At 42.4% G+C, this 27,337-nt stretch overlaps 4 protein-coding genes and 1 long non-coding RNA gene across 7 annotated transcripts; 3 read left to right on the plus strand and 2 right to left on the minus strand.

Moving 5' to 3' along the window:
* rbck1 (RanBP-type and C3HC4-type zinc finger containing 1) lies at positions 1-5,260 on the plus strand. 2 transcript variants are annotated; one of them, XM_028999237.1, is made up of 12 exons: positions 1-438; positions 548-692; positions 1,341-1,437; positions 1,793-1,991; positions 2,083-2,183; positions 2,335-2,508; positions 2,814-2,974; positions 3,196-3,307; positions 3,692-3,871; positions 3,954-4,052; positions 4,157-4,300; positions 4,632-5,260. In XM_028999237.1, exons 1-12 carry the CDS (start codon positions 402-404, stop codon positions 4,710-4,712), a joined length of 1,530 nt encoding a protein of 509 aa, XP_028855070.1. In that variant the 5' UTR covers positions 1-401; the 3' UTR covers positions 4,713-5,260. The 2 variants fall into 2 exon arrangements, with proteins under 2 accessions (XP_028855070.1, XP_028855071.1); XM_028999238.1 differs by having other exon boundaries at positions 2,335-2,484.
* Positions 5,261-5,323: 63 nt separating this feature from the next.
* tbc1d20 (TBC1 domain family, member 20) lies at positions 5,324-10,903 on the minus strand. 2 transcript variants are annotated; one of them, XM_028999240.1, is made up of 8 exons: positions 10,481-10,903; positions 9,607-9,783; positions 9,409-9,489; positions 8,989-9,175; positions 8,701-8,802; positions 8,237-8,378; positions 6,587-6,771; positions 5,324-6,415 (listed from the first exon to the last, which is right to left on the minus strand). In XM_028999240.1, exons 1-8 carry the CDS (start codon positions 10,542-10,544, stop codon positions 6,151-6,153), a joined length of 1,203 nt encoding a protein of 400 aa, XP_028855073.1. In that variant the 5' UTR covers positions 10,545-10,903; the 3' UTR covers positions 5,324-6,150. The 2 variants fall into 2 exon arrangements, with proteins under 2 accessions (XP_028855073.1, XP_028855072.1); XM_028999239.1 differs by having other exon boundaries at positions 9,598-9,783.
* On the plus strand, positions 10,011-11,026 carry LOC114801217 (uncharacterized). The gene is made up of 2 exons (XR_003751470.1): positions 10,011-10,138; positions 10,505-11,026. It is a non-coding gene; the product is annotated as an uncharacterized LOC114801217 (long non-coding RNA).
* An 864-nt stretch (positions 11,027-11,890) lies between these two features.
* On the plus strand, positions 11,891-20,257 carry dnajc14 (DnaJ (Hsp40) homolog, subfamily C, member 14). The gene is made up of 7 exons (XM_028998597.1): positions 11,891-12,174; positions 12,743-14,249; positions 16,404-16,510; positions 16,605-16,724; positions 17,017-17,177; positions 17,901-18,000; positions 18,454-20,257. The coding sequence occupies exons 2-7, from the start codon at positions 13,041-13,043 to the stop codon at positions 18,746-18,748; spliced, it is 1,992 nt and encodes a 663-aa protein (XP_028854430.1). The 5' UTR covers positions 11,891-12,174; positions 12,743-13,040; the 3' UTR covers positions 18,749-20,257.
* A 615-nt stretch (positions 20,258-20,872) lies between these two features.
* On the minus strand, positions 20,873-25,418 carry inpp1 (inositol polyphosphate-1-phosphatase). Its single transcript, XM_028998731.1, has 6 exons — positions 25,174-25,418; positions 23,333-23,538; positions 23,188-23,248; positions 22,912-23,112; positions 22,402-22,576; positions 20,873-22,280 (listed from the first exon to the last, which is right to left on the minus strand). Exons 2-6 carry the CDS (start codon positions 23,534-23,536, stop codon positions 21,776-21,778), a joined length of 1,146 nt encoding a protein of 381 aa, XP_028854564.1. The 5' UTR covers positions 23,537-23,538; positions 25,174-25,418; the 3' UTR covers positions 20,873-21,775.
* Between the last annotated feature and the right edge of the window lie 1,919 nt (positions 25,419-27,337).

The following is a 27,337-nucleotide window of genomic DNA, read 5'->3' on the forward strand; positions in this document are numbered from 1 at the left end:
AGTGCGGTGACGTCACGTGACAGCGAGATGGTCTCCGGATGGACACCTGGGACTCTCCGTCTTTTGTACATCAGTGTAATGGGTCAATTCCACGCGTTCTTTAATTACGACGGGAAAAAATGTACAGAGTGGCCCAAATGAACGACTGCAAATACACGTTCTGAGGTGTTTTTTGTTCTACGACGCGTCACTACGCCTCCGAGGCGCAGATCCAGAGTTCCTTATCCGACTTCCTGGACTCTGAATGGTTTCGCTTTTTATCTCGTCGTACTGGAGACGTGGAGACATGTCGCGGCGACGCGGCCAGCCGGCGACTTTGTCCCCCTGCTCCTCCGCCGCGTGAACGTCTGCAGAGCCGCGACTTTCCTCCAGAGAAGTTGACTCCGGCGACGAGGCCGGGCATGGCGACCCCCGACGTCCCCGCTCGCGTCGAGGAGGGTGAGAGTCGCGTTTTCATTTAAAAAAAAAGAACCTACTGCAGGGAAATGCTGAATTCACGACCTTACTGCCTGTCTGTCTGTCTGTCTGTCGTCGGCTCTGTTGGCAGGAGAGAATCTGGCCAAACTGCTGAGCGAGGCGATCGGCGGCGGCGACGCGGAGGAAGCGAGGCGCTGCGCCGCGGGCCTGTCCGCCCTGCGCCTGCCCGTAGACGTCGCGCTGCGGCGGGGGGCTTACTCGCAGGAGCCCGTCCGGTGGGCTTTTAATCTGTGACTCTGTGAAAATTGGAGGACTGAATGCTGGTCCTGGGTGGGAGTTACTTGCCGAAATTGAGTTTTTAGTGGACTAATGGTCATTTTGTTTTTCGTCTACTACAATATAATTGTTTTGGGTGATCGGTATGTCATGTAAATGTTTAAAGTGTACAATATAAGCAGTCTTTATTAGATTGCATATGTGGTCTATACGTTTGAAAAGACCTATTTTGACCTGTGTCTTGCCGAAACTTCAGAATCTGCGTAATCCAAAAAAAGATGCCATGATAGGGACAGATTTTTGAAAATTTACTGATAATCTGTCTGGGGGAGTTGGGTACAAGCACAACTTGGGGCAGTTCAGGATCTTAACAATAGTCTTTTTTTAACTCTGTTGATGTCTGGAGCTAAAAAAAAAAAAAAAAAGTCGGAAGTCTATGTGTCAAGTCTTTCTCTTGACACATAATGTCACTGTTAGACTCATTAGGTAAATTAACACAACATAATTAACATATCAAAACTGATTGCAGCGTATATAAACAGCAGTTTTGTTTTGCAGATCACTAAATGTGTGTGTGTGTGTGTGTGTGTGTGTGTATTCGACCTTGCATGAAAAGCATGTGAGTTTACACTGACTTTAATCACCAGGTTGAAAGTAGGAGTAGAAGACGCTCAAAGTGACGTGTCTATCCCCATTACACTGACTGTGACTGCTGGCATGACGATTTCAGATCTCAAACTACAGGTATATATGTTTCCCGCTTGTTACCCACCCCAGCTTGTGGTCTCGCCTTTACGAACTAGACGACCCTTTCCTGATGTTAATGTGCTCGATTTGAATGAATGATGACGTTTCATTGATTGAGCACAGTGGTAATGGCAGATGGCTGTTTCTTTCAAGCATTCCTTTAATCAGACTCTCATTCTCATGAAAGATACAGAGATTGTTCATGTCTGGACTGTTTCTCCCGTGAATCCACCAAGTGAACAGCTCACTCTCAATTGGGCATTTGTCATATTTTTTTTTATTTCACAAAAATACATTTTTATGACTTCTGAAGGTACTGAGTTTTGTTTGAGATACATTTCCATCACTGCAGATCACAAAAGATTTTGGGTTTGACCCCACCCTGCAAACATGGGTTGTTGGGAGACGTTTGGCTCAAGACACAGACACGCTGTACAGTCATGGGATACGGCATGATGATGACCAGGCCTTCCTCTTCATCAAGTCTGCCAAAGCTGCCCACCTTAGCCGAGAGCAACACAAACAAGAGGAAGAGAACAGACGCTTAGAAGGCAAACACCTACGAAAAAAAACCCTAAATATTATTATAAACCATTAGTATGACATAAATTACATTTAATGCTTATTGCTTATTTTTTTTAGCAATAATTGCAAATATAGAGCTGCAGCCTAGAGGCACTCAAGCCCCACGGCTCCATAAACCAAAACTCATTGTTCCTCCTCCAGTACGACCCAAACCTCAGGTAGGAACCCCTGAACATCATCCTGAACATCATCTCACAGCACAGTGGTGCTGTGTGCCAATTTATTACATATGCCACTATGAAATGTCGGATTTCTTTCATATCTTTGAATGGTCGTCCATGTGAATTCTGCATGTGTTTCTGTGTGCAGATTGGATGGTCCTGCTCACAGTGCACATTTCTGAACATACCTACACGCCCTGGCTGTGAGATATGCAGTGGAGAAAGGCCTGCAAATTACGAAGTCCCCAAAAACTACCAGCCTGGCGAGGCCGAGGTCCGCAGGCTGCAGCAGGAGCAGGTGTCCATTCTTCAGTACGCGCAGGTCAACAGCGGATTCCGTGCAACATTTCGTGCCATGTTGTCTCATCCCCTGTATTTGAATGTCATAATTATTGGCTAATATGGAAATTACATTTCTTAATCCATGCCAGAAAATAAAAAAATATTAAATATCAAAGACATTTGGGCAAATGATCATTTATAGATTTATTACACCAATTTTTCCCTTTATTGTGAAACCTACGCTTTTCTTAAAATTCAGATCGTGCATGCAGATTTATTTGCGTGATTATTATAGCTTAGTTAATTCCTGAATTGAGTGCCTCCTGTTGTGCTGTGCTATCACAGGCCATAGAGAACGAACGCCAGAGGAACTTTGACACTCTTCTGGAAACAGACTCGCAGAGTCTGGTGCCCAACAGTGATGAGCTCGAATGTCCCATATGCTATGCCACCATCCTACCAGGAGAGGGTGCAACACTGAGAGAGTGTTTGCACAGCTTTTGCAGGTATGGAAAAAGTATTCTAAAAAAATCTACACTCCCAAACTGCCTTTCTACCATTCTCTCAGTAAAACAAACACAGATGGCCAATGTCTTCATAGCCATCTGCTAGTCCGAAGTACCTTGGCACTTCTTAAGTCCAAGAATATAGTTTACATTTGAAAAAAATGTTTTACTGTGAATTCAGAATTATACTGTATTCTACTGGGATTTAAATTTCTCAACAGAGAGTGCCTAAAAGGAACCATAATAAACAACGCCGATGCTGCAGTTACGTGCCCTTATATGGATGACGATTACTCCTGTGATGTCACTCTTCAGGACAGAGAAATACGATCAGTATGTTGTTCTGCATCTTTGTTTTTATAAAATGAATACCTTTTTATTTTGCAAGAGTGGATTTATAATGCAATCTTAATCCATAACATTGTTTAATGCATTAAGCATATGCTCTGTGTCTCTAAAAGTCTATACTGTATTAAGCAAATAGTCTGTAAGCTACTTAGTAGTTTGGTCCACTAGAGATTCAGAGTTTCATTGCTTCTGGCATGATATGTTCCTTCAAGAGCACTCAGAGAAGCAGTCAGCTGAGTTCACGTGCCAGGTCTCAGCCTCACTCATGATTGGATAACTGGCTAGTTGTAGCTGTGGTGGGGGTTATGAGGCAGTTTTGCTTTTGGAGTCTATGCACTTTTCCTGTAAGCTGCTGTGTGGTTCTTCCAGCTTCTCTCAGAAGAGGAGTACCATAAATTTCTCGAGATTAGTTTGAGCATCGCAGAGTCTCGCGCTCCTAACAGCTACCACTGCAAGACACCAGACTGTGCTGGCTGGTGCATCTTTGAGGATGAAGTCAATGAGTTTCAGTGCCAGATCTGCTTGGAGACCAACTGTCTGCTTTGCAAGGTTTTTGTTAAGTTACTGTCACAGGCCTTCTAATTAAAACTATAACGTGTAAAGACATTTCATAACTTTGAGCATGCTCCAGGCCATTCACAAAGACATGAACTGCAAGGAATACCAGGATGACCTCCGCTTACGAGCTGAAAATGACCTCGCTGCAAAGCAGACCACTGAAATGCTTCAGGTTTGGAGAGCCTGCATCTTGTTTTAAATGAGCTAAACGTAGCATTGTCCATGTTTTACTCCACCCTCACATTCAAAACATTAATGTAGTGTGTTGTCTTCCAGACCCTGCTGCAGAATGGGGAGGCGATGCACTGTCCCAGATGTAAAGTGATAGTGCAGAAGAAGGACGGCTGTGACTGGATCTGCTGCCTCATGTGTAAGACCGAGATCTGCTGGGTCACGAAGCAGGCACGCTGGGGCCTTCAGGCAAGAAGCTCTCTCATGCATATGCACTCCTATAAAGTAAAGACCTGGAATATAGAATTGTGATTTTTTTTTTACCTCCCAGTTATCTAATTCTAGTTTTTATAAGATGAAATACAGTACAAACTGAAACCTGTCAAACTTTTCTAAATTAGATTTTTAACATTCAATTTAGACGTAGTTAAAACTGTTCACCTTCTTTGAAAAACTGCTGAATGAACAGTTATGTCATGAATTAACATTTGGCCTTATCTAAAGTGCAGTTCTAGCATTTGTGCTTTATAGCCTCCTGTGAGAACTGTGTAGTAAATGGTGAAACTGCTGTTATCTGCAGGGATCTGGAGACACATCAGGTGGATGCAGGTGCCGGGTGAATGGGGTTCTTTGTCATCCCAATTGCAGGAACTGCCACTGATGCCTGAGAGCCAGTGGCCTGAATAAGGAAGGAAGCAGCACAAGCCACAAAAGCTGTGGCTTAGCAGAACCTTTATTGCAACTCCAGAAGGCGTGACCGAGGCACTGTTAATTTTACTGTCTGTCGGTCATGGAAGCATTAACACTTTTCCCATTTCCTGTTTAAACTTGCAGGAAATTCTGAAACTGTAGAACTTTCCTCTCTTGGGGTTTTAATTGATGGCATGGATGATTAAATAAATACAGCATAGCTGTTTTAAAATGCGTTTATATTTAGAAATATATAGGATTCTTGTGCTGACAAACAAGGGAAACAATGAAGGAATGTACATTACAATATTTAATGTACACATTCAGGATACCAAGGACAGCGCCAAAGAAATTTAAAATTACTGGAAGAGGTTTACTATAATTTTTGGATCATGTACCATCATGTGCTGCTATTGAGAATAATGGAAAATGTATACTCAGCCATACAGAGTTAAATACACGTTGTATACTTGTTTTGTTTACAAATTTCCAAAATAAAAGCTTTAATGAAGTACCAAGCATATATTTTATGGTAATATGTGAAGTGTGGTCTTCCTGTGCCATCATACATACTCAAGTGTATACAGTCCACTCCCCATGTTGATTTTATTTTGAGCATACTTAAGACAAAGCTAGAATGGTTACCAAGAGCAGGACATCACATCCACAAGCATCACACAGTGCCATGATCAAGACAAGGCATAATTTTAGTGAAAAATAAATTATTGCAAAGAATTAAACAATACATGGCTCTGAATACCACTGAGACTTAGCTGTGCATGTGTTGTGTATGTGCTATAAAAATATAAATGAAAAGATCTGGGAAGATCTGTGATATGTTACACTGGACAGTAACCTACCCTGTATTATTTCAATATGCCTGTTAGTTTTCTTATACTACTGAAATATATAAATAATAGCACATTTTTCCAGTTTTTCTGAGTAACTCTTCATGTACAAAATAATACTTAACAAATGTAAATAACAAAAAAATATTAAATTTAGGAACTATCTTTATGTACAAAGTTTAATTTTGGTCTCAGTACAGTAAACAGGCTGGAGATCCTTCATGCATACAATCCCATGGGTGTTGGATTTAAGGACTGCTGTGAGCGGCCTTATCCATGTGCAACCAGGAATCATTACATCTGGAAAGGAAACCTGTGCTAGGCCCAACTTAATCTGCCTACATCAAAAACTACACCTTTTCAAATATTCCCAAGCCAAACTTTTCAACCATCTGAATCGCAATCAAAAAAGGACTTTGTAATCTCTCTGAGCATGATATTTAGTTGTTAGTAATATTTACAGTTATAAATAAGATTATGAGCTGAGAGCCTTAGTCCTTAATGGGAAAAGTCTGAAAAAGAAGGCAGAGTATCATCTGGGCACACCAATAGCCGCTCCCCTTAAGGGAAGAACTGTAGGTCCAGCTTTGGTGCCCATTCCAGGGCAGAGTTCACCACAGCCAAAGCGGCCGCACCCAACGCCACAGTGAGGCCCATGACGGCCAAGCGGACAAAGCGCCTTGCAGTTGGCTGCACAGCCACTAGCGCCCCCGTCTGGCCATCCAACGATGGCTGCTGCTGCTCCTGTCGCCTGCGCCTGAGCACTGTGTCGGGTCGCTGCTGCGCTGAAGCCAACTCAAAGTCCTTAAACGTGGATGATGCGGTCCTAAACAGACAAAAGACAGGGACAGCTTTGTGAAGGACTGTTTAAAACATTTCTAACTGCTGATAGCTAGGTGGCAAAAAGTACAAACATTTAAGAAGCAGAAGGTTTATATTGATGGTTTGATGTTCAACAGTCAAAATGTAGTGTATGATCTTGATCTGTTAATCTTACTGTTGGCTACGTTGCTGGACGGCCTCTCTGGCCAGCTCAGAGGGGGGGAACTGGACGAAGAGGTCTCCAGCACGGCTGATAAGGGTCTCATAGGGTAGGTCCTGAGGGATCTGTGACAGCAGGTGGTGTAAGGAGGCCATGTCACACTCACAGTCCAGCACCTCCTCCTCTCGATACAGCACAATCTAAAACAGCCACAAGATGTAATAGATGGTGTTATGTAGCTCCTTACAGATCTGGATCAAACACTGGACCATCTATGATGCATTTAAACATGTTTCTAATAAATCACAATTTTAATTTCTAACACAAAACAGATTTCTATGAACAGCTGATATAATTTCTACTGCCAGGAGGCCAACCATGAGTAAGGATACTCGGCACGAATACTGATGCGAATACACAGATGAACGGTCAGTTGCTTTGCTGTATGGGCTAATTTCCAAACAGGAGAAAGAAAAAAAAAAAAAAAAAAAAAAGAAGCAGACTAATGGGCCATATTTCCTTTACTATATGTACAAACAACAAAAAGAAGGTATTACAAATGTCATGTTTTAAAGTAAGTGGCAAAAAAATATATATATATTAGTGGTGGGCCGTTATCGGTGTTAACGTGCTGCGTTAACGTGAGACTCTTATCGGGTGAAAAAATATATATATCGGCGTTAATCTATTCACAAAGTTGGGTTGGGAGCTGGGTCTATACTACGCAAGCTATTGTGCCGGAGTTAAATGGTTACACTAGATTTATAAGTATATTTCTTCTTTCTTGTGTCTTTTAGTTCCTTATTTCCTTTTATTTTGTTTTTGAGACCCGATTCAGGTCTCTTGGACACATGACGTGAGCTGTGAGGTACGTGGGGTTTGTGTGCCAAAAGTTATTTCTTTCATTTTAATTTATGTACATATTAGGAATATTTTGCATGCGTGTTATTTTGTGAATATTTTTTTATGTTCTTTTAATACTGTATATTGTAGAGAGAGGTGCAGAAAGACGCGATGTTCTGACGCGACCATGCTTTTTGTACAGAATACACTTTGCACAGAAAATCTCTTGGGTGTCAGCTCATCATTTGTGGTTCAAGAAGCGGAATCAAAAAGTTACACAACGCAGAAGAAGAACCGCTACACTATGATGTCTTTCACCTTGATATTTTAGCGCGGATGTATACCTAGCCGAATTGCACTGTAGGGGGCGAGAACGAGTCTTCGAACTGTGAAATGACCACATCAAACGTGACTTGGTAACATGGATGCAGCTATTTAACTGAATAAACAGTTGGTAAACACAAGTACATCTTATTGAACATCATTTATTTTCATCACCAATTATCATAGTAGAACAGCTTTCTCAAGCAGTTTGTGATGCATTTTGGAAACAGGAGATGAGCCCCTGGTCTAATGCGCCACCTGGCTTGAGAAACCCGTTCTCAAAGACTTACTTTTAGTCATTATTTGGGTAGCACACATATTGTGAATGCCTTCGGCAGAACTCAAATGAGCCATTTTAATCTAGATTAATCTATATTACTCTAGATTAATTCCAAGATTACAGTGAGATTAATCTAGATTAAGATCTAGACTAATATATATCACATTATTGTATTATAATGGCATCATGCATACAAACAACATACAACACTGACTCACCACAGCAGCAAAATATATTGGCATCAGGGGATGGCAGGCCAAGAAAAAATCATACAACCGCACAACATGCCGGAAATCTGACAGTACATGTCCAAACCAGGTGATGAGCCAGCTCAGTGCAAATATGGTGCCCACTTCAGCCCTGCGGGAACACAGCACTCAGCTGTTAGGCACGTACACACTGTGCATCACTGAAGATGTAATGAACTACCACCATTAATAAAACTAAAGCATGACCCAAGTCTCCCAGATTCACTGTACTCTGTGAATCTGACCTTGAGCACTGTAATTTGTAGTGGATGCCTTGAAGAGAGATTTTACAGCTATTATGAACTGCCCTCAGCAAACTATAAAAAAAATATGAGGTCACTTGTACCCCAAAGTGACTAATTTAATGGCCATCTACCTGCTGACAAGCATACTTTATTGTCCAGGGCACTATATCAGTGCATGGTAACACTTACTCCTGCATGAAGTCATATACTTCAGGGTTGACTCTCTCGATTATGGGCATCAGGTAATTTAAGATGTGTTTAGTGTTGTCCATAGTGGGGTCCATAAAATCCCTGTCAATTAAAAATGAAAGCAGTTTCAAAAGTGACTGACAGAGAAACATTATACTTTCATTTGATTTTGATGTTTTTTGTACATGAGTGCACATGCAATTATGCATAGTTGGTAACTAAAGCAAAGTTTATTTTTAGATTACTAGACTACTTCTCATTTTAGGTCCCTCAGGCTCAATATCCCACCTGAGATGGTGTGTGGACAGTTTCTCCACCAGGGCAGTTGCTAGGCGCTCTCCCAAGACCAACAGAAAGGTGACTACTATGTCATGGTAACCCTGGTAGTAATGCAGCTGTGGGTTCTTGTGGAGGACGCGCAAGATGATGTCAATCAGCTCTTCCTGCAGCCCCTCCCTTTGTTCGTCCGGCATGCCTGTGGAATGGGAAAAGCAGGCTGAAACCTTTTCCACAGATTTCACCAGAGCCACTCCTGCCAGACACAGAGGCACATGAGAGGGCTCATGGGACTTTTAAAGTGTTTAAGTGCAACAGAGAGTAGTCTGCCATTAAGATCCATTATCAGGAATTTCAACAGGAATTAGACATGCACCATGACAGCTTCCCATACTGCTCGCCCTCAATGCTTGTAGCGCGGTACTGACTAACCTGGCGGGAAACGCCGGAGGGAACGCTGGACATCCAGCAGCACTTGGTTATAGTCCTTATTATTCTCTCTCTCAACCGGCTCTGGCAGGGGTGAAACGTAATAAGAGGGGTGGGATGGGGGGGAATATGAAGGTAAACAAACTCCGTAAGAGGATAGCGAGGAGAGGATACATGCAGAACGGAGCTCACCTGGCTCACCAGGTATGCTGCTGACGGGCACGTTGAGCAGTCGTGGCCAGACTTGGCAGCGGATCTCGTCGGTGAGAAGACCACCTTCGCTGATGGCCATCCTGCGGAGGGCAGCCACGTCCACCGGCGTCGCATTCAGTGCCTGCGTGATCTCGGCTACCTTCCTCTTCCTCTTCAGCTCTGCGTCTGTCCACATTGTACGAACATCAACCAAAAGGATAATAAAAAAAAATCACCCCAGCATTTTTGGACAAATACTGACGGGGTCTGCGTCAGCAGTGCCAGAGGCAAGTGCTTCAGCAGTTACACTGCAGACTGGGGCAAATGAAGAGTTGCAACAGTCTTTAAGAAATGTGGTTAATCCGTAACCTTTATCCCTTTCATTTGTGGAGCAACTCCCACTTTGCTGTGCTCACGTGTCCCTTGCCACAGTTTGTGGAACTGAGAGAAGACAGATCTGTTCCTTTATGGTCGGTTTCACAGCTACTGCATGGATCGACACATTCATGATTATTCCTTCAAAAAGCTACAGATTGGCCAGGTAACGGCAGGGGTGTATAAAAGGCGGGATTCTTATTAACAGGAGTCTAAAGCTTTATAAACAGGAAGTAGAAGTCAGAACCTGTCGTTAAATGGTTATATGTCGCCCAGGTACGAACAGGAGTAAAACGCAGGATGAGGAAATTCAGGGTCCCTGCGCGTTGACAAACGTGACATTTTTACCCATTTTTATTTCGCGTCATCGCTGTGCTGGTCGCCGTTAGCTATGCAGCTAACCGCTAACTAGCGCGTTATTTCACATTGACAGCACACGGGTTTAACATTTATCATTAATAGACACACAACGTTTACAATCGGGGTGTAAAAAAAACTAAATCCCCACCTTGCTTCCCAAACCCATTCAAAGGGGAGGACGCGCCGACACTTCTGGGCTTTTTCGGGTTCATTTTCACGTCATTGCAGTTCGTCCGACATTCTTCACACCTGAGAGTCGTCAGAAACGCATCACGGCCGGCAGCAAACCTCGCCGAGAGCCACTTTCTACGGATGGTGCCTGCTATCCCCGCCGACGAGGAGCAGTGCGACCGAACCACAGGCCCCCATCCGAACAGACCAGATCTGTCCCACCAGCCGGCGGCGGCACGTAGACTTCACCAGCTCCGACAGCGCAATCGCCCGAGATGCGGTTCCAGAGTAGCGCGGCGGAGAAATGTCAAGCCTTAAATGACAAGGCAATCGCAGAAGGGCTGGAAACGAGCCGCTCCGTGGTCACGCCGGCGTTCACGCCTGCCAGGTGACTTCTGGGACTTGTGGTTCAATCGTTTCCCATGAACTGAAAATAAATAGGCACAGCCAGCCGACCAGCGCCGAGTAATATTTATATCAAACATAGAAACTTTTAAATAAAATGTAATTTACTTCTTGGAAATATGTACATGCAATATTTCAGTTTCCACACGAATAAAGAAAACGTTTCATGTATTAAATGTATTAACATTTATGCGTTACATTAAGATTCTGAACAGTTCAGACCATTGTAAGTTGAACATATTTTTTTCTATATTTTTTTGCAAGTGTATAATGAACGCTCTCCTTCAAATTAACACGCAAAACAGTGTCCAGATTATCAAATTAAATGTATTTAAGTAAACAGGGCCAGAATCCTGCGTCGTGTACAGTAATATTTCCACCAGATAAATCCACCCTGGCAGACTGAAACGACATCAGGACCACGAAGCTTATTTTTTAACTCATGAACCCAACACTGTCTGTCAGACTTTATTCCATGTGTCCGTGTTGTGGCGTTTGTGAGGATATTAGAACTTTTAATGTGTTTTTGTTATTTTACTGAAGCCGGAAGTAATAGAGGTTCTCTGGTCTCCCGCTTCAAGCGTCTTCTTCACAGATATCAAAATAAATCTAGTAAGGCGACTTTATTTATGAAACATTAATATACACTAAATATTCTACTATATTAAGGAACTGCGGATAAAACTATAATATTTATTTGCTATAAAGTCAGTAAATCCCACGTATGCTCCAAACCACATGTAATGCAAATATTGTTAATCATATCGAACTTTACTCTTGACTTTGTAATTTACTATTTTTGCATATAATGCCAGATAACTGGCATTTCTGATATCTGTCTTTTAAATGCATGTGTAGTATTAAATTCCATCATTCAGAAACATTTTATACAGCTACACGTTATAAATCTAGAGTTCGCTAAAGCGACTTTTAATTTAACAGAGTTCGCTTGACACGGAAGTACAACCTAAGTGTTCCTCAGCTGAGCCTGGTTTGTAAGGAGCTGACTGCTTACTGGTGTCAAAAATTCAAGGGGGGGAAAATTCGGCAAGGCGAGGGGCGTAAGGATCGAACCGAGAACGGAGAGGGGAGATCGATATTCGGAGTAAAGTCGGCTCGTCGGCGGGGCGTCATGAAGAGGATCCCCGGCGCAGGATAGTTGTGAACTCCTGAAAGGCTGCCGCTGGATTTCGTGTCGTTTGACGAAGTCTGCTTCAGACGCCTGGGAAGACGTGTCGGGGGAAAGACGTTTCGCTTTTGATTCACGTAAGAAGAGAAAAGAAACTGAATTTCACCGTGTTGGCTGCTCTGTCGCGGACCTCGTTGTACCATCGGTCGCTGGGAGAGTTGAGCGTTTTAATTTCCCGTGTAATTTTGTGTATTTCCCTCTGGAATCACGGATTGCCTCCTCGTCGATTTATCCCTATCTTGTTGTGTTTCTTGCTGTCCACTTTCAGTTTGACAGCTCGCTGTGTTGTCGACGACGTTGTTAAAATGTCGGAATAGCTTTAGGACTCCGTAGCACACAGTTCCTCCCGCTGGAAACGATGCAGGTGTATAATGTGCATGAATGGGAGAATGGATGTGAATTTGGGAGTGACAAGTTGACGTGTTATTACCCTCAACGTCACCTGCACGCCACAAACAGGGTTAAAGGATTAGCTCTCTCCTCAGACATCATGATTGTGTGCGTGGCGCTTATTTTCACCTATTGTCCGTTTTCGGATTGTTAGTTCAGCTTTCCCACAGTTAGATTTGTGAACCATGAACGATAGGCGGCCGTGTGCACTGCCAGCGCGGCGATGATTGAAACATTCCTTGTTCATTGTTCCAGGTGGGGCATCGAAAGCGGACGCTGTGTAAGTGATGCATCAGCCTTTGAAATGTCGGGAGGACTGACCGGCACCAGGAAGGGGAGACCGAGAAGTTTAATTTCCAACACCAACCAGTGGTCGAAGCCAAAGGCCATGGATCAATTTGGGGACCCGTGCTTGTCTTATTTGGCATCTTGAAAAAAAAAGAATGGCTTTAGTTCGCATTGTTTTCCGCTCGTTAATGCAGGAGGGACCTGTTGGCACTCTGGCAGTGTCCAAACTGTAGCTCCGTTGACTGCACATGCCCCTCAGGACACCATGTCAGAACATAACTTTACAGCTGAAGAGACCCTGTCTGGCCTTGTCCAGGGGGATTCTGTGTCTAGGATGGTAGTGGGAGTGGAAGACGAGGAAGGGGAATTCATGAAGGAGATGGAGTCGGTGGAGATCAGTCCAGGAACTGATGCTGAATTTCCACTAAACCTATTTGATGTAAATGGAATGGAAAACGAGGATGGCACAAGATTAAAAGGCACATCCCAAAGACAACATGGAGAAGGGGACGAATCAGAAAGAGATGAGGAAGGTGTAGAGGATGAGAAAGATGACGGAGGGAAGGAGTCCGGGATGAATGGAGAATCCTGGAATCCTCGGAGTTCAGGAAAGAGAGGCCGGTCCAGGAACAGTGGGTCTGGATCGAGCTTTGGAGACCAGATCTATACATCTCCTTCCTCCACACATTCTTCTTCCTCCTACCGGCCAGCTGTCTCATCCACCGGTGGTGGGAGACATAAGCAGGCCAGACGGAGGAACCATCACCACCACCAGGGTCGTTCTCGGAGGCAGGCTGGCTCTCAGCTGGTAATGGCTGCCTGGGATTTCCTGTCTGACTCAGTCAGTCCTTGGTGCATGTCATGCATCCACATGGTGGTGGATCTCATTGTCTCGGTGGCACACCGCTGTGGGTTGATTGTCGAAACTGGTACCTTTGCTCTCTATGATCTCAGCTCACGTTTCCTCTGCCGGACCACGGACCTTCCGGGTTTGAAAAAGGATGCCCGGAAGGTATTGGACTGGACCAGAAGTTCAGGAGCTGCTCTGAAGGCCTGGACTGGAAGGACCACTAGCTGCCTTTGCCAGATCTTTACTTCCTGTTTTGCCCTGTTCCTCGCTTTTGTGATGCTCAGCACCCGCTGGGCTAAGAGCACTTTAACGTTGTTGATGGGGGAGAGGGGAGGGCGGTGGTGGGCTGCCTTGCAGAGTTCGAGGGCCTGGAAGAAAGTGTCCACAATCCTCGACAGGATGAGCGGATGGTTCCGGAGACGACGAGCTCCGCTTGCTGACTCATCCACTCCAGAGTCACCCGCAGGGGGCATGGGGAGGTGCCAACCTGGGCAGGAGCTGGAGAGGCTGCTGGCGCTGGCGCAGCTTCCCGAGGACGAGCTGGATCCGTTCGCTGTGCTGGGCGTGGAAGCGCACGCCACAGAATCTGAACTCAAGAAGGCCTATAGACAGCTGGCTGTACAGGTGAGAAGAAGCAGCAACAACCACACCCTGCCCGTCTATATCTTGCCAATTAGCTAATAACAGCAGATATTAGCCACGACAACAGGGCGGTGGTGGCCTAGCGGTTAAGGATGCGGCCCCGTAATCAGAAGGATGCCCTTTCGAATCCCGAGCCACCAAGGTGCCACTGAGCAAAGCACTGTCACCACACAATGCTGCCCACTGCTCACTAAGGGTGATGGTTAAAAGCAGAGGACACATTCCGTTCTGTGCACCGTGTGCTGTGCTGCAGTGTTTCACAATGACAGTCACTTCACTTTCATATTTTATACAGCAATAGAAATAATAGAACATAACAGGATTCCAAAAACCGCAGATCACACCTTTTGATTTTCACATTGAACCGCCTTGTAGATCATGTCAGAAATTTGTAATGTTTGTTCATTTTCTGAGGAGTCGCTTTAAGCTCTAAACTGGCTGGTAAAGGGGAATTGATTGTCTACACGTCTACACTGATGAGCTGCTTGTGCTGCAGAGCAGACATGAAAAATCCAATACAGAGACGAGTTAAAAAAAAAAAAAAAAAAAAGACCAGCGCGCTTGAGCGCTTTTAGCTTTTGGTTTTCGAGTGGTTGACTGAAATGTTGCAACTTCAGCAGCGGTATTTGACTAGGTTTGCATTTAGAGTACGAATGGATGCGCATAGCACACTGTTTGCAAGGGTGTTTTCCATTTTGTAATGGTTTACTTTAAAGGAATTTGGATTCATCATTTTTATGTCATTTTATGGTTCTCATGTAATGATTATCAAAATAATATAGAAACATATTTGTGCTGTCATCAAATTAAGAGTTAGATTGGCTCAGAACTAGAATAAATACTAATTATGAATGATGTAACAAATAGGATATCTATATTATACATTTGCAAGTCTGTATTATTACTTTCAGTTGTAATAAGTGAGAGCTGATTAAGTCAGGACTTTGACATTTGTCATTCAGTCATTCCTGTGTTTCTCTTGCCTGGGAGAATTGAAGGTGAAACATCAGTTTTTATCCTGCAGACTCAATACTTTCAATAGTTTCATTGTGTTCGACTTGCTGCCTTCCTCACAGGAAAAACCGCAAGTCCTTTTTATTTATCCACAATAATGCCTTATTATAGGAGTTAGCGATACCAGGGCATGCAGTCAATGACCCTCCCTCTCATCACCATCTCTCTCTGGAGCACATATTATCAGGGCAGCTCCCTCGGGACCTGTAGAAGATGCACTCTCACAAACACAACAAAAGCCAATTTATATTTTACATGAACAATAAATCCAAATGGTGGCTCCCATATTCAGTGAAATAGGAATACTAACTCTCCTAAATTCTACATCTCTTTTCTGGAAAACACAGGGTATCCGCAGATCCTTAAAAAGTCTTAAGTATCATTCAAAATGACTGGTTATCATTCAAATAAATGTAATGTTCTTAAAAATAATGCAGACCCAATACAATTTACTGGTAACCTCTAAATAATTTAGCAAATATGTGTTTATATGTATGTGTTTTACTTTTTTGTGTGTGAAATCAGAATTATCGGAACCACCTATGGAGCTAGACTGCTTAAATCTGCACTCTGTAAATCTGTTCTGAGTGGGAGTTTTCCTTATATTAAAAAAGTTCTCTGATAATACTGAATCAGGAATAGCCCACTGAGGAGGGAAAAGTATGTAGTATATCTGTCTAATCTTTCTGGGTTCACTAAGTGCAGGATATGATTCACAAACAAGAAACCAAAAACAACACAGTCGCCCCCTAGTGGCTTGCTTCAGTACAGGTAAAATGAGTGTTAACATTGACAAAGGCAAAAAAAAACAGAAATTTGGAAGGAAAATTAATGTATCAAATAATAACATATTACTTAAGTTACAATTAATATTCTATTTTAGAAGAGCATCTGGTTCTCACAGGCTCTGCCAAGAAAAACTCTGGCCCTTGGACAAATGAAACCCTGATGCAGGGTTTTAAATTTGATTAAGGTGGCCTTAAAAAAGGTCTTACAAAGTCTTACATTGGCTTCCTTAATCCTGCAACAACATTCTTAATTTGTTAAGAATGTTGAATGAGTTCAAATGTTCTGTAAGTGGAATGAAAAATCAAGGTATTTCTGATGTTTCTCTGGGATTAGGTCCATCCAGACAAGAATAAGCATCCTCGTGCAGGAGAGGCTTTTAAAGTCCTCAGAGCTGCCTGGGACATCGTTAGCAACCCAGAGACCAGACGGGAGTATGAGTTGTGAGTCCAATATAATCTTTTCTTTTACTTAAAGCAATAATGTGTAATTATTAAGTTGTGCACAATTTTTTCTTTTTTTGCTTCTGTGCTTCAGGAAACGAATGGCTGCTACAGAGCTCTCCAGATCCATGAATGAGTTCCTGACCAAGCTTCAGGATGACCTGAAGGAGGCCATGAACACTATGATGTGTACAAAGTGTGAAGGCAAACACAAGTAAGTTGGTGGCTCCCATGAAAGGTCATTGTAGGTGTGTTGTTACAATGTATTATGCATTATGTGATTTGATGGTTGGCATTTTTCTCTGCTTAAAATCTTGATAGAAAACAACATATTTCATGTTGGTGGAGCTCAACATTAATTACTAATGAAAATAAAATTGCAGTCTCATAAAGGAAGAATTAAATTATAAAGAGTAATTGAAATGTGCGTGAATTTTATTGTTCTGTGTCATAAATACAGACATTATAACAGATTGTTTGCTCTTGGTGCCGCTCTGTGTCTATAGGCGCTTTGAGATGGATCGGGACCCTAGTGAGGCTCGGTTCTGTTCCGAGTGCAACAAGCATCATGGTGCTGAGGAGGGAGACCTCTGGGCGGAGTCCAGCATGCTGGGCCTTCGGATCACCTACTTTGCCTTCATGGATGGCAAAGTCTATGACATCACTGGTACATCATTGCTTCTGAAGCTGCCATTTTACAGTTTTTTTAACAGTTGTCATCTTGGCATTAAAGAAGAGCTGATTTTCTCTCATGAAGGAAGTGCAGTGTAAAAGAGTTTCCTTTTTTTCCCCCTTCATATTTATATGTTGTCAGTCACCTTTGGTTTTTGGATTAGATTTTTGCTCTTGCGTCATTTTTCACAATTAAAAATGTGTGGATCTAAAATGAGAGGGTTAAACCAAAACAAGCCGGTCTTTGCAGGTCGTTTGCTTAGTGTCTACACCATTCTCTTTGGAGATCCTCACTTTCTTCCAGAAGTCTAGCAGTCTAATATTGTGGCAATAATGTCCTACAACACAGTCGCTGTTTACAAGGCATTGTCAAGTCTGAAAATTAAGTGAAGTATGTATAGTAAGATTCCGTGAATTTAATTTATTGAAGCAATATATAATGAAAAATGTGGTATGTTCAGTAGGTAAGTCCTGTAAGTCGCTTTGGATAAAAGCGTCTGCAAAATAAAGTAAAGGTGAAGCTGTATAAGATATTTGACATTGTGAAGTATATATTTTATTGTGTATATATAAGTTGATGCCATTCATGAAAAATGTTCTTCCAAGATTCTATGATGTAATGTGAACCGGCAGCTGTAATCTTGCATGGCAAATGTACATCTGGAGCTTTGTTGTGGGTGCCTGTGGGTGATTGTAATGTCTTCTTGTTTGAATAAAGAGTGGGCCGGCTGCCAGCGGATAGGAATCTCCCCTGACACCCACAGAGTGCCCTACCACATTTCCTTTGGATCCAAGAACAACAGCACCAATCGCCACAGGTAACAGCTTTTGGAACCACACTCATGGATGACAGGAGACTTGGACTAGATCCACTGCAAAAAAAATATTTTCATGCCATTCATTCTAATGAGTTATTGGATATCTCATTAACAAGAGTTATTGGATATCTATGATTAATTTTATCTTAACACATGTTATAATATAATATACATTCTGCCACATATCAGTTGAATAATAGAGCAATATGCCTGTAATTTTCAGTGGCTTTATCACTTAATTGTTTATTCTAGTATTTCCTTATAACAAAGCATTAATAGTATTTTGAGTAATAATTACTGCAAACAAATCTGCTGCCACATGGTATATTAACAGTCTATAGTTGCGAAGCAACATTACAGCAATTGCTACATGAAGCTTGTGTGGTGGGATTTTTCATGGTTCACCCAGTCAGATCATAGAACCAGGATGCACACCTCTCTTTTCTGTACTAGGACCCCCCCAGAGCACTCCACTGGCCCAAGCTCGCCTGCCGACCTCCAGGATCTCTTCAACCGCATCTTCCAGGCAGGGGGTTCGCCAAGTGACATGTCTGGCAATGGGGGCTTTTTCCACTCAGGAACACCCACCCATAACCCCCCTGGATCAGGTGGACTCTTCACAGGGCCTTCTCCCCAGACCGGGTTCTTCCCGCCTGGGGCGCACAGAGGGGAGCCCAGTGAACAGTGCACAGACACTGGAAAACAGTCCCGGCGGAGGAAGAAGGTCCGAAAGCCCTTTCAGCGTTGAACAGTTGGTTCCAATGTGCAGGAGGAAGTCTGTAACTGTAGCCATGCTGTTCGTGTCCAAGACTGGTTTGGTCTGTGCACCCCCAATTCACATGGATGTTTGTAGCTCCATGGGACTTTTGGTTTGTGGGATTTTTCTCACCAGAAAGAGATATTGATCAACGGCCAGGAGAAAGAAGGAGCAGGGGATGAATGGCTAATAGCAAGTCACAAATCTGAAGTTTTGTTGAATGAGAAGTAATTACATTTTTTTGAGTGATTTTGTTTACTTTATAAATAGCCATCACTGAAGACAAAGCGGAATCTTATGTTGATTTTTCATTTTAATGCTATGATCTTACTTTTATGCTTTCTGCAGCGACACCGTTACATCCAAACATCAAAAATGTATGTTTTTGTTCATGTTATTTCAAATACTGTTTTAATTTAATGAGGATGATAACTGCTGAAACCTCCCTCAGGGAAGATCTGTGGTTCTGAGCTGTCCTGCTGGGATATAAAGCAAGAGAGACAAGAGTCAGATGAAGATTCTGGAAAATTCTTTGAATTTCAGAGTCTGTCCCATTTGAAGGCTTTAGACATGTCTTAACCAGACATCCTGACTTGTCTCCTCTCCCTTAGGCTCCATCTTTAGTATCGAAAGAACAGTGTTGAATCTTTGGTTTACAAGAAAAGTGTCTCGGTTGGAGGAGAAGGCCTCCTGTTGGGATTCAGTGATTAGTGGTAATCTTGTGATTGCTTGAATTATGCTTTTTTTTTTTTTTCTCCCAGCCTCTTATATTTGGAATATTCATTTTTAAAAAGTATTTTTAGCACATTTGAGTTTTTCCACAATGTGAAAAGAACATTGACATAGTACAGGAGTACATAAAAGGGGTTAGCCCATCAGACAAGGCTCAGCAAAGCTACCACTGCCTTGTACCCCAAAAATAACATGAGAGATCATCAATTAAAACACACCAATCTCCGAAACCACTAATGTGGAACTCTGTTCAGTTTGGTTAGGAGTTCAGGAAGCGAATTGTTAAATATGGAGCTTCGCTGTGTGATGATGGTTATTACTGAAATGATTGTCTAGATGGAAGATGGTTTAAAGTGTTTTTCTTTTACTGTACACTAATTCTCATAGCAGGCCATCTTTTATACTTTCTAGTTTTCCAGGGGACCTTTGAATGAGAAAGACATTGGTTCTTGTTGCACATGTGATAATTTGCTCATTGAAGTGTTTGCAATTGTCCAGTTGCTTTGTTTTATTTGAATATGATTATTATAATGACCCGTTTGTTCAGTTGTAGGCATTTCAGTACTAATATTTAGATGCTCTGTTTGACTTGAGAATGTCATCTGGATGGTCAACATCTGTTCTTTTATTTTATTGTTTTTGATCAGGTGTTGTTATGGGGGAAATAGACCATCCCAAAACATCTTGTTGTTGGAGTATCTCTTTAAAAGAATATGCAAAAAAATTTATATTGCGAATAAATAAAATAAAAATCTGTTTTGACAATCATTATGTTTATGAAGTGCGGGACACGTGTTTATTCTCATTTTTGGCATGGGATATTTTATTACTGATTCAAATGAATGAGAAATCACTTTGTTTTTGTGTTTTCCGCCTTTTTTGTTTGTTTTGTTAGTAAAATTGATTTTCCTATACATAGGTTTGCACTGGTCTCTTTATTTTTAATCTTCTATATCCATGCCTTTGCTGTTAATAATATAACAGCAGTAAAATGTGTGCAAGGGCCAAACAATGGTGTAGTCGATATCACTGTTGTCTTGACTCTCAATTTGAATTTGTGTGTGTGTGTGTGGTTTGCATACCCTCCCCTTGTTGGCACATTTTTCCTCTGAATTCTCTGGTTTCCTCCCCACCACCCAAAGGTATGCACCCTAGATGGATTGTAGACTCTAAATTGGCCATACGTGTGAGTATGAATGGGGTGTGTGTGCTCTGCAGCTGCCTGGTGACCCAGCCTTGACACCGCTAAAGATTCAGCGAATATGGATTGGCAGAAAGTCCAATACGCCATGTACATTTTTAGTTTTGTTTTACTGCACATTCTTCATAATCTGTATGATAAATGTGCAGAGTCTAATATTTGTTTTTGAGTAAAACAAATCATAGATTTGATATGTTTATTCTGAATGTCAGCCAAAGCAACCATGTCAACACATCTATTTTCCTTTAATTCGTTCATGAGAGTCTGCACAAAACTATTTCTCCTCATAGGTTGGGCATTCATGAATTACGCAATAAAGGAAATAGGGACCCACATCATTTCCTAGCACAGTAATGCTGCCTCGTTCCATTGTATGACCTTACTGCAGTGGTAAATGAAAAATGTATCAGGGTGGTGTTCCTTCTCACTTGTCTTACCATAAAAGGCCATTTAGAGACATCAGATTCCTGCTTGCTGGTTCATTTGAGCAACTCAGTGTTCAGCAGTGTGTGCTGGACTGAAAGTATTTAGGACATTTAAGGAAATAAAAGTACTCAAATCCCTACATTCTGACAATAAATAGTCTTTGAGTGAGTGACACTATTAAGGCAGTAAAAATTTTTTTTTGTAATGTGTGAAATTGCCAATGTTGGAGCTCAAATGTTCTTCACAGCTACTGAAAGATTGAAATGATGCATGTTGAGGAGCAGTGAACTACCAGTTACAGCTTAGACAAGCATTCATCACACTCTGTACTTTCGGACACATTGGAATTTTGCTCCATTAATAGTAATTTATGTAATGTAATGCAATGTATTGTAGTTAACACCCAAATAACAGCAAGTCTAGAACATGATGTATATGTTATTCATTATGACCACTATATTTGTGCAGTAAAATATATGTATACTGCAATAAAGTTATAAATACATTTCATATATCTGACATTTCAAAAACATTTGTACAGGGAATATCATGGAACATAACATAGTCTCTCAAAAATAATAAAAGTGCACTTCCAGCACCTTGCTAAACTTCATGCTTGGCCCCTAAAGAAAACAGACTGTAGCTTCAGACTGTACATTCTAGAACTTTCCCTTGAGTTCACATGCCACCTTATCAAGAGCTTTAGGATCCAGGTAGGCTACCAGCCCTCCTTGATTGGCCCACTTTTCCACCCCATGGGTCTGTATATTAGGCTTGTGATAGGTCAGTTCAGTCCCATTTTTAGTTTCCACAGGACTATCACCGAGGCAAGCTCTAAGGTCAGCCACCCCCCCACCCAGGGCACGTAGAAGGGCATGAGGAGCACAGGAGTCCCATTTGTAAGTGCTACCCTCAGAAAGAACATACACACTGGCTAGACCCAGAATGACACACAAGATCTTGTATCCAGCCCCGGAGGCGTAGAGGAGACGGCCGCCGCAGAGTGGAGCCAGAGCGTCCTTCACCGCCTGCTTCTCGCTGGAGCTCAGGACAGCAGATAGACATGCTCCTCCTCCTGTCCCCAGGGACTGGTGCTTTAACTGGGATACTGAGCAGGCACTGAAGCCCCCATGTGACACGCCCCAGAAGTGCTGGCCCCTCCAACTGCATAAAAAAAAACTCCTGTATTTTCTTCCATTTGCCAGAAATATTAATTATGATACTGTAACCAGATATAAGCCTACTTAACCCCAAACCTTGAACCCTTATCATTTAACTATCTCACCTCTTATCTGTGTGATCTCTGTGGTGGAAAGGTTGGTTTATGACACCCATAACCGGTTCTCCAGTAGCTCGAAGGTAGACTCCTATCAGAACCAAAGCGCATGGAAGGCCGGAGGGACAAATGCCTCCATCTGTTGTCACATCTTCCTTTCCTTCTATGTACTGGCTTGTGCCATCTGCAGACAACAGTCAAAATTCTGCAGATAAGAATATGTTCTGACTATGGTGCTTTAACAAAGCGGTGCTTTGTTGTACGATGAAAAGATTATTAAAAAGATAATGAACTGACAATTGCAGAACACCAGGGTGATGAAGACCTGAGTGATGAGATCTAAGCAAACTGCAGAAACACAGCGTTACATGTGTTGCACAGAGAAACATGTTTCAGATTTCTACAGATTATTAAATTGAATAATAGTGACACAAATCTATTTCTTCCTGTGAAATGCAACACCTGAAGCTGAATACTTATTGTCAGATGGTAGGTGGAAGTTTCTGTTTCAGCAGTTACCAATAGGGTCTATCCAGATGCCCACATCAGATGGATTGAGTTGGAAGTCAAGGGCCTCGGCCTCCTTGTCCCTCAGATGCAGGTCCTGGTGGATGGCTTTAGCCAGGAGTGTTGCAGCTGTCTGGTCTCCATCCAGCACTGTGGCCAACAGGGCGGCTGTCTCCTCTTCTCGAGCACAAACTGTGACAGTTACGCTCTCTCCTGGTGAGAAGTCCAATATTAAAATAGTGCGTATTAGTGAAGCATGCTACATATGCTAAGGGTTAATCTGCTTACCTAGTCCATTCTCAAATTTGTTCGATTCTTCTCCATTTATGAAGTCAGTCAGCTCTGTGAACTTCAGTGCCAACAGCAAATTATGGTTGTGTTGTAGTTTATTTCAGATAGCAGCATGACATTCCAAGGGTAGAAAAGGTGTTACCTGAGCACCAACATCATGTCTGATCATCTCCTGGATGACCACATCTGCCAGGGTCTTGAAATCCTGGACAAACTTCTTATTCTTGTCATCGCCAGTCTTCTCCTGGACCAGCAGCTCAAAGAGTGGCCCTTCCTGTCTGCAGACCCTTGCCACGTTGGCAGCCTTCTCCGATACGCTCAGGAGAAGCTGTAGCAATTTGGCCATATCTTTGAGAAGAACAGAAAGGTCATCCCACAGGGGGGCATGCTGGCTGGTCGGACTAAACTGATGAACAAGCCCAGTGTGAGAAAGCAAGGCAAAGGCAATGAGAGGAAGACAGAGGTTTCATTTGAGCAGATTTTCTTCCTGCTGTCCATTCACCTGTATTTGGTTGTGGGTAGGCTGTAAGCAAAGGCTAAATTTGCACACCCATACCTAATACAAATATTACAGAGGGTGAGCATGGCTAATCTAATCCCGATCCGCCAAGGTGCCACTGAGGTGCCACTGAGCAAAGCACCGTCCCCACACACTGCTGTCCCCGGGTGCCTGTCATGGCTGCCCACTGCTCACCAAGGGTAATGGTTAAAAGCAGAGGACACATCTCGTTGTGTCACTGTGTGCTGTGCATCACAATCACTTCAATTTCACATGTCAGTAGGCCAGCCGACCCCTGGGAGTCTAAATATGGCTTTCAAACTAAACCAGGCCATTCTAAGGGAAGGGACGCCCTTATCCAGAGCAACTTACAATCAGTATTACAGGGACAGTCTCCCTGGAGCAATTTAGGGTTAAATGTCTTGCTCAGGGACACAATGGAAGTGGGATTCGAACCCGGGTCTTCTGGTTCATAGGCGAGTGTGTTACCCACTAGGCTACTACCACCCTATTTTTGAGTCCCCTAGCCCCATCCAACCCCCAACTCACACACACCAGTATGTTGAATCATTTGGAACTAAATATAAATAAAGCGACAAATCATCTTTACAGTGGTTCACCCAAACTTTGATAGCCACCGCTACACAGTAATTAACTCTCAACACAAATGTACTCTGAGACATTCTAGACAATTTAGTTGGTTACAATATATTACAAATATAATCCCATTTTGCCTTAAGTAAACAAATTTATGTTCATAGTTCAATTTGTACATCATAAAACACAGTACAGGCCAAAGGTTTGGACACACCTTCTCATTCAATGTGTTTTTTTTTTTTTTTTTTTAATTTTCATGACCATTTACATTCTAAACCAAAAGTGGAGACCTGGCCTCCACAGTCACCGGACCTGAACCCAATCGAGATGGTTTGTGGTGAGCTGGACCGCAGAGTGAAGGCAAAGGGGCCAACAAGTGCTAAACACCTCTGGGAACTCCTTCAAGACTGTTGGAAAACCATTTCAGGTGACGACCTCTTGAAGCTCATCGAGAGAATGCCAAGAGTGTGCAAAGCAGTAATCAGAGCAAAGGGCGGCTATTTAGAAGAAACTAGAATATATTACATGTTTTCAGTTTTTTCACCTTTTTTGTTAAGTACATAACTCCACATGTGTTCATTCATCGTTCTGATGCCTTTTGATGCCTTCAATAAAGAAAACACATTGAGAAGGTGTGTCCAAACTTTTGGTCTGTACTGTACACACACACACACACACACACACACACATATATTATAACTATATACTATAACATACATACTATATATATTAGTTTACATAGAAATGTCATCTTTATATCAGACAATTCGACCGTTATAATACACGCCCCGAGTTCCGGTATGCGCGCTCACGCCGTGACGTCACGGCGCACCCCCGCACCTGTGGTAATGGTTACGTTACGAGTTCAAAACTACTCAGGCTCTTACCGGAGGAGAATTCGTCGGCGCTTGTACGACTTTTCTCTCTGGATGGGGTCCCCTCCTCTCGAGCGCTTCCTGTCTGCTCGTTTCCGTCTGGGCGGGAGCGGGAGAACAGGCGGTGCGGGGCGGCGAGATCCGCGGAGCGAGGAGGGTCGTGGTCCGCAGAACCCGAGAACGACTCGCCGCTGTCGGGAACAGAACGGCCAGATTTTCCATTGAAGATACGCTGTAAGAAGCAGCTGTGGCGTAACCAGAGGGGGCGGGGCTAACTCTGACGGCTGTCCTGATTGGCCTCTGCTTTATCCTAACCTGAAAAAACGGCCTTTGTAAAAAGGATGGATGGCTTGTGTGGATGAATGGCTATGTAAAGCTTTTCTTATTGAATATGCAATATGGTTTACGGAAAATAAATATTTTATTGATGGAAATATTGCTGTTAATATTTTATATGGTCGGAATATGATGTGCTGGATCAAGGGGATGATATCTGATGCATCATGTGTTGATGCTATCCTGACACATTAGATGGGTGTCCAAGCTTGAAAATTCCATGATCGCCATCAATCATGTCTTCCACAAGTACTCTATATTTAAATGTCACCTGAAGAAGGATGAGTCACTTCATCATGTTTAGTGTCCCTCTTATTCACCTGGGAGTGATGTAGTAATCTACAGGGTGTTTTTTATGCATGGATACATTTTTTAAAATACATCCATGACAGAAGAGGTGTTAGTTAATATAATAAAAAAAGCTAATTTTTTTGTTTGTTTTGGCCACAGTAAGTGCATGACAGTGACACTCTTGACCAGGTCTTCAATGACATTGACCAGAGTGGAGACCTGGAAACTGTTCACTGTACTCATCGCCATGGAAACATCAGCTTGCTATGATCTGTTCCGCCCTAACCCTCACTAAATCCAAAAATTTAATGTTATTAAAAACAATCTTTTTCATGAAACAATAAATATGATAAAGGTGGTATAATCCAGTAGTAGAACATATTGACATTTTAGATTGATATTTTGTATTATTAAATTTAAATGTTCCATTACTCTATCATTATTATTATCAGAACATCATTATGATGTTTAACTTTGTTCAGGAAGGAACTAAGCTTCAGTTTCTTCACCCCCCACCCCCCGCCCCTCTTCCTGTTTCCACCCCAGCGACCACAAATGTTTTGCATTGTTAAGTTCTGTCACCCTGTCCTTGTCAAATGTCAAAATTGAGCCTCCCCAGAGAATGCATAGATAAGTAATTTTGATAGTGCCACTGTTTTGTCTATGTCTGATTTCCTGTGAATTAGCACAGGATTTTCATGTCTGGACTCTGTTTCAGCAGAAATCATAAATGTGGTTTTATTTGGCCCAGCTTTCTGTCTAAGAAAAAGAATAGTGTCTAAAGGTATTTGCTCTGGTCCTGAGGATGAAAACCCCATATACAGTCCAGCGCAAACACATACATATTTTACTTCTGACTACTTCTTAATTTTAGTATACAACCAGCATGAGTTTTACAGATTTTTAACAAAATCTATTGTTGGCTGTATGTGTAATAAGTACAGTTACTGTACTATGCTGAAAAGCTCTGTAGTTTGTGTTTGGGCTGCAGTATCAAAACGTTTTATAAAGCAAACAGTTGATCTTATAGAAAACACAAAAATCTGTTTTACCTCCAACACACCAGAAGGCGGCATACTATTGTTGAGAAGCTCTTTCTTGAGGTCACACCCAGTCGTGAACTGCAGGCGAAGAATATGTAGAAGGAAGATCTACACTATAGTACCAAATGCGCGTCAGCGACGGATGGCGGTAAACAACAGTGCTTATTAATAAAGACTCGGTAAAATTAAATTCAATGTTCTGTAGCGTTTCATACATTTGTAACAGACGTTTAGAGGGGTTTTATCTCTTATCCGATTAAATAATTTTGAATGCTGCACGAGTGCTTGAGATGTGTGAAGCGTGCAGGTAATACACAACTTTCAGCCCACTTCCCAAACAGCGTACTCTCAGTGTGTCAATTCGACAGGTTCATTATAAAGGTCTTGTTTTAAATTTAGTTTCTCAATTTCTTAACCGGAGGCTCCCGATAATCGCAATCAGAAACTTAAGTCAGATTTATTTCTTGTATTGCTAGAACTTCTTTGCTACAACGCAATTTCCGCCT

Source organism: Denticeps clupeoides, chromosome 12, assembly GCF_900700375.1.
Source record: "Denticeps clupeoides chromosome 12, fDenClu1.1, whole genome shotgun sequence".
Classification (NCBI taxonomy): Eukaryota; Metazoa; Chordata; class Actinopteri; order Clupeiformes; family Denticipitidae; genus Denticeps; species Denticeps clupeoides.